Source organism: Pteropus vampyrus, unplaced genomic scaffold, assembly GCF_000151845.1.
Source record: "Pteropus vampyrus isolate Shadow unplaced genomic scaffold, Pvam_2.0 Scaffold7, whole genome shotgun sequence".
Taxonomy (NCBI): Eukaryota; Metazoa; Chordata; class Mammalia; order Chiroptera; family Pteropodidae; genus Pteropus; species Pteropus vampyrus.
This window is the reverse complement of record NW_011888788.1, coordinates 748,707-759,325: the sequence shown is the minus strand read 5'-3', so window position 1 is coordinate 759,325 and position 10,619 is coordinate 748,707. Positions and strand designations below refer to the sequence as shown.

At 54.3% G+C, this 10,619-nt stretch overlaps 1 protein-coding gene across 4 annotated transcripts in view; it reads right to left on the bottom strand.

Annotated features, from left to right (window-relative positions):
- The window catches only part of EBF4 (early B cell factor 4), a 49,914-nt gene that overhangs the window by 3,001 nt on the left and 36,294 nt on the right, over nt 1-10,619 (bottom strand). The window contains exons 7-15 of one of the 4 annotated variants that reach the window (XR_896424.2): nt 7,414-7,495; nt 6,490-6,607; nt 6,256-6,389; nt 6,038-6,164; nt 4,474-4,562; nt 4,283-4,348; nt 4,004-4,181; nt 3,737-3,925; nt 521-602 (exon numbers count right to left, since the gene is read on the bottom strand). Coding sequence is in view for 3 of the 4 variants with exons in the window: in XM_011369427.2 (XP_011367729.1) it covers nt 521-718; nt 3,737-3,925; nt 4,004-4,181; nt 4,283-4,348; nt 4,474-4,562; nt 6,038-6,164; nt 6,256-6,389; nt 6,490-6,607; nt 7,414-7,495 (1,181 nt within the window). In the remaining variant the exon portion in view is untranslated. The other 3 variants (XM_011369427.2, XM_023537021.1, XM_011369439.2) reach the window with 3 other exon arrangements.

Below are 10,619 nucleotides of genomic sequence, written 5' to 3'. Positions count from 1 at the left end.
TTTTTTTAACTTGCTATACACTATTGGTTAGGGGCTAGGCTTTGTTAAGTTAGATGTTGACTTGGAGATTGATAAATGGCAAATGACAACCATTTCACAAGGGTAGGGATGCAGATGGGTGACATGGTCTCAATTCTCTAACTGTAAAATGGGGCAGAGGAAGTTGGGCTAAACCTTGTCCAAGGCCAGTCCCTTTACATCCAGCAAGTGACTCAGTCCCTCACAGTGATGTGTGCTACCCTCCAGTGGACACACAGGTCAAAAGCATGCACTCCATGTGGGGTTCCTCTGGCTCTGAGTACTGGGTCTCTGCTCTGGGCTCAACTGGCTGGAGGTGGGGCTTAGGGGTGGTTTTTGATCTTCTCCAACTGGACCTATTTGGACCCCTGCAGAGCTCCCTGCTTTGAACTTTCCTAGGAGAACTGGTCCACTGGCATGAGGCTCTGGTGAGATGAGGATGGAGCGGCTCCCTCAAACAGCTGCTCTACCAGGCCACAGCAGGGCAGCATGGACCACTCACCTGGAAGCCCCTCTCCGTGGGCTCTGGGGCAGGCCTGGGGTGGGGAGCTGGGTGGGCGCAGCACGGGGGCGAAGGCGCTCCTCTGTTTGACAGCGGAGATCATGTTGACAGGCGAGAAGGAGAAGACGCTGGTGGTGGGGGCAGCAGCCGGGAGGGACATGGAGGAGGCAGCAGCCAACGGGGGGCTAGAGGGCATGACTCCGGGGCGGGGCAGGGAGGGGTAGGCGCAGCAGGGAAGGCAATGGGAGACACAACAGGGAGACAGCACCAGAGTGAGCAGCTCAGTTAGGGCTCTGGCACGGGCAGTGGGCCCTGTGCGGGCTGCTGACTCAGGCACCAGACTCAGACCTCACTGGGGGCTGTGAGGGTCCTGGGAAGACCAGTACAGGGCAGGGTCCGGAAGCAGGCTAGGAGCCTCTGGGGTCCTGGGCCAACACTCGCCTTTTGGGAGGTTCTGGAGACCCTTTCTCAGGACTGGAGGTGACAGAGTCAGACTAGGTAAAAACAAAAGCAAAACCAGAACATCCAACAAAATCAAATACTGGGGACTGATCCCACAGATGAGGGATGAGCGAGAGATGGAACAGATCAGGATTCTTGCTGAAAACCACTGGGAGTCTGAGATGCCGAGAAATGTTTACGGGCCCTGGGGTACCAAGGTCAGTGTCAAAGAATGGGGTTCATAGTAGAGCTGGGGAAGAAGTCAGAGATGAAGTCTGCGGGTGTATGTAGGCTCCTGTTATAAGGCCTGTCTGTCCAGGATCACAGCTCACACAACAAGCACTTTAACTTCCTCCACAAATACGCTTCCCTTACCAAATACCCCTAACCCCTGGGGAATCTGTTCTCTCCCAGCTTAATACAGGTCCTTGTCATCTCCAGCCCAGGTCCTGTATCATCCTCTTCTAGCTGGTCAATTTTAAAGAAAGATGTAGGGACCCACATCCTCAAATCTTCCTGTTCTCCAGCCCCCTGGCTACCCAGGACTGTGGCTTGCTCTCCTACACAGAGGCTTTGCTTGCCTCTCCTTCCTGCAGCCTTCTCTCCTGGGGGCTCCTGCCCAGGGCATCTCTGGATCCCTCCTTCACCATATGTCCTCATGAGTCCAATTCCCTGTTTCTCCTAAAGAACAATAAGGCTGTGATTTCGGTGTTGTCCAAACAGCTGGCTATGGGTGGGGGTAAGGGCTTCCTGGAAGAAACTAATAGCCTGAGAAGACTGCCTTTGGCATCAAAGACTCCCTCCCCACCACACACACATTGATACAATGCTGCCCCTGTGCCGAGTATCCTCAGCCCCATGGATGGCCATCTCCTTTAAGACAATGCTCACTGCTAGCTGAGGAGGCCATGAGCTCCATGGAGGGCTTGAGACAAATGTGCTCTTTCTCAAGGCCAGGGGCTCACAACCACATTTTGTAGCTTGGGTACGACTGGGAGTTGTGGGTCACTACAGGGCTGCTAGTGGCCGAAGTATAAGACCAAGAAGAGATCCAAACGGTCCCAGACCCTCTGGCTAGGACAGTTCCGGATGTCATTCCAGGCACGTCCTGGCACACTTAATGAAAATGACAGTGTCTGAAGCTGTACTATAAAGTACTCTGCACATACGAGTGGATGGGGTTCTGGGTAAGCACTGGTCAAGACACTATTAAAAGATGGGACTGGCCCTCAGGCAACGCCAGGGTGTCCCCAGCTGATGGTAGAAGAGGGGCATAAGCAGCTCTAGTCCTCTCCATCCTCTGGCTGAATGGGTAGACCCCAGGTGGCATGGCTTCTGCCCACTGGGGCAGTATGTTCCTCCACTGCTGATGGCATCATGTGTGTAGTGAGGAAGGGGGTTGGTAGTCCAGATTCCATTAGCTTCAAATCTGAGAGCCACCCAGAGAGAGGTTGTAAGAGTACTGTCCTAGAAGTGAACAGAGGTGGGAGCAGTGGTGCCTGGCCTGAGCAAATGGCCAGGAGAGATAGAAGCCTTGGGAGGGACACCAGAGGGTCATGGCCTGTGGATGCTGGCACATGGGGTTTCGGGTCCCAGGAGTTAAGCTTGGGCAGGGAGGAAAGAGCCAGACTCAAACCCACAGCCAGAAAGAGCAGTACCCAGGATGTAGGCTACTGGCAAGGAAGGCTAGGCAGGTGGCCAGATATTTCGGTCCTCAGCAACAGCAAACATAAGACAGGAGACAGGTGAGGGAAACACAGAAAAAGCCACAACCAACTCCTCCTTGAGCAGCCTTCCCCACTCCTCTGGCTTAGCAGTGTCTCCCAGGACTTGAAGTACAATCTTTTTCACAATTGATAGGGACGTGCCTTGCCCACAATAGATGCTTTATAAATGTCTGCTAAATAGCTAAGCTATAAGGAGCTGAAAACAGGCTGCTCCGGAACTTGGTGTTGGAAAGAGGAACTTGAGGGCAGTGCAAAATAGTAAAAGCATAAATGCCCTGTTGCCTGTTCACACAGCTTCGAGCCGCCGGACCCCAAGAAGCCAGACAACGTGCCCAGTGGCACAGCCAGATCTGAGAACAACCCTAGGCAGGGGGCGATAAAGATCCCATTTTACAGTGAAGAAACTGACATTCAAAGAAGTAACTTGCTGAATGTCGGACAGAAGATTTGGACACTCAAACTCTGAATCCAGCTGTCTGACCACAAAGAATTCTCTCACTCTGCCCAACGCTATCACAGGGAGCCACGTCTTCCCTGCTTGGACCCCTGCCTGGACCCCTGCCCCTCAGACCAAGGCTCCAGGGGAGTATGGAGCCAGGTGGAAGCCCGCTTTTCTTGAGCCCGGAGTTCCCTCAGGCTTCCGGCAGGGGGCGCCAGCCTCCTCCCGAAGTCCCGGCATAAGACAGAAGTGGCGGTCTGCCGGGTTTCAGGGAGACGCTCCCTAGTTAAAACCCGTTTAAGGAGGAGGGAAGGGCTAGAAGCGATGTGTACCACTGGAATCAGCAAAGAGAGCTAAAAGTGCAAGAATTGCCCCGGCCTCAGGGCCTAGGATGAGAAACCAAGGTGTGGGGTCGAGGGCCCGGTGCCCAGCCAGGGAGAGGTCTCACGAACAGGGCTGCCCTGGCTTCCAAAGGCAAGGCCAGGGTTGATCCTCATGCAACAGGTACCGGAAGTTCCTTTCCCACCAAGGACTGGAAGGGGGCTGGCGGTGCCCCATTTTTGCTCCTCAGGGCCCCGGTCCCACCCTCTGCGGGCAGGGAACACTCACTGGCGAAGGGTGAGGTGGCTGTGGAGCCATTGAGGAAGCTAGGAGACCCGGGCACGCCGAGGCCGGCCACGCCCGGTGCCCCGTAGCCGCCGAGGCCAGCTCCGAGGCCGCTGCCGTAGCTGCTCTGCTGTGAGCCGGGGCTGGGCGCGAACCCGCGAGGAGACGCGCTGCTGCAGCTGCGCGCGTAGCCTGCGAGAGAGTGGCGGTCAGGAACCGAGTGCCGCAGGGAAGGGGCAGTGATCTCAGCGCCGGGGCTGCAGGATGCACCTGGCTCCGGGCCCGGCGTGGCATCCCCGACGGCGATGGCTAGTGGGCTGCTGAAGGCATTGATGCCCACGACCGCGGGGTGCGGGTGGCTGGGAGCAAGGGGTCCGAGCGGCGCGGGCGCGCGGGGGGCGCTGTACAGAGCCTCGGCCACGTCCGCTGCGCGCTTCAAGAGGAGCTCCTGCGAAGACAAGAGCAGGGCATGGCCGCGGAAGCCGCAGGCGCCAAGGTGGGGACAGCCCTAGGCCTGGCTGCGCTAGGAGGGGACTGGGGGCACCATACCTGGTTACTGCTGGGCACTCCGTACAGGGCCTCCGCCAAGTCGGCCGCCCGCTTCAACAGCACTTCCTAGGGGCAGGGGAGGAGACAGCGGGGCCAAGGGGCAGCCCCTGGGGGCGACAGAGGGGCGAGGAGCCCACTTCTCCCGCCTCGGCCACAGGACACCCTGATCCCCGTCGCACCCCTCTGAGTACCTTAGGCAGCCTCTCCGGATCTCCGGGGTGTCTGGGAATGACTTTCTGTAGCCTCTGGAATCCGTAGTCAATGGTGGGCTCATTCAGGGCTGGGGAGAGGGGCCGCGTTGGAGGACGCCCTTTCCCAGCGCGTGCGCAGGGCCAAGCCTGCCAGCAACCAGTCTTGGAACCTCGCTGCAGACCCCTCCACCAAGCCCAGCCCAAACCTCTCGGAAAACTCCGGGCACACGGGTCAGCGAGGTTCGAAGTTTCCTCAGTTCTTTACTGTATATACATATTACCTTCCATATTCCTGGGGCAGGACTGGTGGATGAGTCTTCTGTCTGCATTTGGTCTTATCAGGAGTAAATTAATTGGTATAAAAAAGAACCCCCCGCCCCCAACAATCTTCATTTATCACAGCTCAGGTGGACTCTGAGCAGCACCTGAACGTTTGAGGTCTGCACGCGCCCCAGGGAAGGGACGGGCCACTCTCAAAACTCTCAGGAGGAGAGCCTCCTGACCAGGCTTCTGGTGCCCTCTTATCTTCCTCCTAATCCCAACCTTACTTGCAACTCACCCGTGTCACAGCCTTACCTACTTTCACCTCCAACTCCAGATTTAGAGAATTTCCTTTAGTTCACCCCAAAGCTGTAAAACCCTCATCCCTGGGTCTTTGCATCTGCATTCTTTCTCTCCGACCCTTTCATTCACCGTCTCTATCTCCCTAATTCCCCCTCCCATCCAAGTTTACTCCACACTCTCTCTGGGAGGTAGTCCTTGGCAGCCAACGCCTCCACCCAATGCCTCCACAATGTATCTCCACCCATGCAGTGTTTACTGCTCAGCAGCCCCCAGTTAGACTGGAAGTCCCTGACAGTAAGTAGGGTCACTATCGAGTGGACAGAGATCCCCAAAGGGCTCGGTGAATATCTGTGGGGTGGGGTGGGGGAGATGCAGAGAAGCGGGGGGCTTGGGCTTGGGCGGACAGGAGGGTAGAGATGAAAAAGATCTTGGTCAAGTGACCAAATAAAGTTGAGATGGAGGATTCTAAGTCGCATCTTCAGAGAGTGGCTTTCTTTCCACTCTTGTTAACTTCTCCCCCTGGCTTCTGCAGGGGGTGGACGGGTGGTGGTGGTGGTGGTGGTGGTGGTGGTGGTGTGTGTGTGTTCTTGTGGATACAGAGTGAGAACTGGGGTGGCTTGGGGGAACGAAGAGACCCAGGGAGTTTTAGGGGATCAGTGAGCCTATTTGGGAGCACCTTTGAAATAAACATCTCAGTGGAAATGTTCTACACTCTGGGGAGTGGGATGTTCTAGACACCCTAGCGAGAAGGCCCGAGGCAGAAAGAATGTACAGGAGGGCGGAAACTCGGCTCCAGGCAGGGACTGAGGAGCCAGAGGCCAGGGAGAAAGAGCACAGGGAAAGAAGGTCCTGTGCGAGGACCGGGGGCCTTAGTGCAGTGGGAAAGCAAGCTCTAGGGGGCATGGCACACAGTACATATTGGCTCTGATACTAGGGTCACGTTGGCGGGGTAGGGATCAGCTCTTCGACCTTAGGCCTCCCCTCCCAATTGACTCCTTACCTGTGTAGACAAAGCGGCCGGGGGCTCCCTTGCAAAACTGCTTAGACTTGTAGGACAGGGTCACCTCCACCACCCCAGGAATGTGCCGTGGGGGCGTCTGCACCCGTATGGCATGGGGCGTGATGAGCTGCGAGGGGAGAGGGGAGGCCTGCGGGTTCGGAGCTGGCTAGGGGAGGGCCCAGCCCGGACGCCCTAAGGGAGACTGGCGGGTGGCCCACCTCGCTCCACACGAGAACGTTCCCGAACACAACCTGTAACCCATCGAAGAAGTTGTCGCCGATGACAATGACGGTGGCGCCGCCCGTGGTCCAGCCCTCCCCGGGGCTGATGGCCTTGATGCAGGGGGTGGCAGCTGGGAGGTAGGAGAGGAGGCAGGTCAGGGGCCGGCGCCAAGGTGGGGTCTGGGGGCTGGCTGGGCCCGCGGCAGCAGGGGCTGGGCCCGGGGTCCTGACCTTCGGAGGGGTCCAGGCGGCGTGCCCTGCGGCCATGCTTGGAGTTGTTGTGCACAAACATGTTGTCAGACACGGCCAGCACGTGTCCGTCCACGCTCACCGTCGTGGACACCACCACCTGCAGGGAGAGCCGAGGCCAGCCTGGCTGGGGCCCTCGGGGGCTCCGCAGAGGTTAACTTTGTGGGGCACCAGTGACTTGAGGCCATGGCTGGATGTTGGAATTCAAGGGTCACTGGCATGGGAAAGAGCTTTAGCCCCTCAGGGGCAGAGCTGGTGCGAGGGGGTCCAGCTGGGTGGAGTGACACCCCCAAATGTACAATCTCCGGCTGCCCAGGGAAACTGACCCCCCGCTCCCCCAGCCAAAGGAGCTAGAAAACTCGAGAAGTCAGAAAAAAAACTCTGGCTCCTTGGGCGGAGTGGCTACTGTTTTTGCACACAAGTAACCCAGGTTGTATGCCTGGGGCTCTAAGGCAGTCATGGGTCTTAGGCAAGTGAGAGTGAGAGTTTTGATTGCGGGGGGGGCAGCATCTGCCTGAAAACCCATCAGCAGGAGCCCCCACCTTTGGGAGGAAATTGGGGCTGCCTCCTTCTCCCCCCGCGCCTTCACTGGGAGGGGTATGCAGGTTGAGGATGCGCTAAGGGCAGCTGCTCTCCGCTTCACACTATGCAAATTAGCTGGGTCGTTAATCATGTAAAAATGTCACAATTAGCATCTCCTTAAGTGGGACTCTAATGAAGCCTCCCTTGGCAGCCAGCATAAGTTGAGATGGAGCTGCCCCACCCCCAGCAGGCACCAGGCCCTGAAGCACAGGGCTGGGCAGGGATCTGCCCTGGGGGCTTTCTACAGGGTGGCAGGGCCACAGCCTCCCCACAACTCCCACTATCAGGAAAGGGCAGTTTGCAGGGGGGACTCCCCACACCCACCTGGAAGCGGCGCATGTCTCGGGGATTCCCTGCGTTCTTTAGGCAGTTCTGGTTGCATTTGAGGAAGAACTTGAGGAAGAACCTGAAACAGTGTGGTCGATGGGCTCAAAGGTCTGGGGGTTCTGGAAACAGATGAAGATCCAACTGCTTCCTGCCATGCCCCCTCCCAGAAGGGTGACTCCCCTCTGCCTGCTCATACCCAGACACACACTCCATATTCCCATCACAAGCTGCATACACACAGAGTGCCTGATACCCAGGGAGCAGACCCATCCCAACAACTACGTCACTACACAGAATATCCCCACAGTGTAGGATCACACAGTGCTTATTTGTCTCACAAAGTATATACTCATCACACCCACACAAAGTATATTCATAAAGAATATGTCCATTATATATGCCATATACACTTATTACTCATGTATTACACCCATCAAACAATGTATACTCCATATGCATCAGGTACTCATGCTTACCTGTAAACTTATCCCATTCCATGTATATTTGTCATTGTATATGTCCATCACACACAAAGTACATCTATATCACATAGCATATCCTTCTCCCAGGGTGTATCCATCACCCATACAATGCATACCCGTCATAAACAGTATATTCATTCTATACACTGTATGTGCCATATAAACTATGACTCCCAAAACATAGCCAATCACACAGTGTATACCCACCACACTCAGGGTATACTCTTCACAGAAGCATATAATACGTACTCCACATACAACTTGTACTCATCATACACATTTGGTATATTCATCACACACGTAGTTTATACCCATCATGTGCAGTGTATACTCATCCTATATCATATATGCACAGAAAGAATATGAAAGTCTGTGCATTGATACACCATTTTGTGTTGTATATGATTACCCAAAATATAGTCATATCAAATTCTGTAGTCATCACATATAGCAATCAGATCCCCGCTTCTTCCTTCATAGCAGATCCCAACAAATCCCCCTCACACTCAGCAGATCTCACTCACACATAGCAGACCCCTTACCCCAGCATCCCCCTCAAACAGATCCCCCTCACGCATATTCTATATCCATTATACACATACCAAAAACCTAATCACACTGAGCCTATGCCCATTATATACATGTGGTGTACCTGTCAGACACGCCATACAGATACACAGTAAATGCCTTCTTTTTCACATAGAGTAATTGGAAAACAAAGCACAGTATATGCAGTGATGAGACTGCTTTTTAGACAAACACATGAGCACTTGGACCTCCAGTCCTTCCAGGCAGTTGGCTGTGATGGTGGGACACTGGCCCTGCCACCCATCAGTGAGGTAACCATGGATAACACCCCAGTTTTATACTCTTAGTAAACTCAGAATACTATCGACATCTGCCTTAGCCTCTACAGAACTCCTTGAACATCTGGGGAGATGCCCTTTAAAAACTGCAGTGTGCAGGGCTAAAGTCTGTGGGGTTCCTGGCATGTGGCACAGCCTCCTAGGCTACTATGAACTCCTCTGGTCAGCTTCCTAATTTAATCACCACCCCTTGGTTTTGAACCCCAAATATGAACATCCACTTATCGGAGTTGCCGCCAAAGTCTACAAACATGAAATTCATGTTCAGAAGAAGAATTGTTACAGGCTCCAAAAGCTAGTCCCCAAAGCAGGGGTCTCTCTTAAGAGTTGGGAGGGATGGGTACCACCCCTGGAACAGAGGTGTCCCAGAGGGCAGTCCCTCATTGGGTGCTGGTACCAGTCATTTTCCTGGAGATGGTACCGCCCCCCTGAGCCCTGCCTCTGTCCCACTGTTAACTCCTCAGCACCTGTCACATTCTCCCACACAACAGGGGCCCCTCTGGGAACCCCCTTTAGTTCCCTTCCCAAAGGGACATACATCAGCATGCATTTCCATCCACAGCTGACACCCTCAAAATACTTTCAAGTAGTGTACACCTTCTCTACAGCCCTCAGAGCACTCTGAGGTACAGACATGTGATATGAACCCAAGCAGTACACACCCACCATGTAGACACTCCATCCACCCCTACAGGATACCCTGAAGTGCAGATAGCTTATATGTCCCTATATAGTAGCCACCACAGTGTAGGTCACACCAATAGGTCACACCCCAAGGTGCAGGTACTTCAAATGCTTCCAAATAGTATACCTATATAGTGTAGACACTCCATTTATCTCACGATATATGCTGTATGTCATAATGACTCCCTATACCCTATAAGACATCCCATGGCATAAACACATCTATGCCCATAGTAGTCACCTTCGACACGTCTCACATTTATATAACATAGAGTGTAGACACCCTAATCACACACAGTGTAGACCAGCTTATTTAAATTCTGTATTCATGTGCTCAGTCCTTTACAAGGTGCCAGAGAGAGGAGGGCAAAACAGCAGGAGAGGACACAGTCCCTGTCCTGAAGAGGATTAATTCTAACCCTTGGATGTCACTGATGACGCAGCAAGTATGGAGTGACCCAAAGGTGACACACAATTCCTTTACATCTACAAACATGCCTGCTGTATTCAACCCTACTCCCAAACCTACGGAATCCAGAGGAAGGGTCCCTGGAACGGGGCCAGAGGTGTAGTTTCTGGCCCAGGCATTGACTTACTGCGTGGCCTGGGGTAAATCCTGTATCTCTGGCATCCATCTTCATCCATGAACCAGGTGAACAGCAATTGATGATGGATACTGAGGTGCCTACAGTCCTGCCTCTGGGACATCCTTTATTTCTGGCCTCCCAATGCCTCAGGCTGCTGTTTCCTGCCAGGACCCTTCCATAGCCCTTGCTCAGCAGGTCTTCCCACCCTTTCCCTTTCTAGTACAGACTGTATCTGTCCTTTGGGTCTACACTAATTCCTACTTCCTTTTCTGGCCACTCTAAGCTTCACCCTTCCCTGAGAGCCCCAGGGCCCTGCCAGCACCTATATCTATGTGGATCTGCCCCAGGACATCTCAGTTTTTGAGCAGCACGAGGCTTGGGCCCTCTTTGGGGGTGATGGGAGTTAGTCCCCTTTCCCTTTCCCTCTGAGCCTCTAGCTCAGAGCTCTACATAGTTGATGCCATCAATGGTAGAGCTGCTCACCCACTGCCAGCTGGTGGTCCATGAGGCTGCTCACTCAGTCAGAGGCCGAGGCAATGCACACACTCACTAGAGAGCCCGCTGCTGCTGCAGCGCAGCACCCT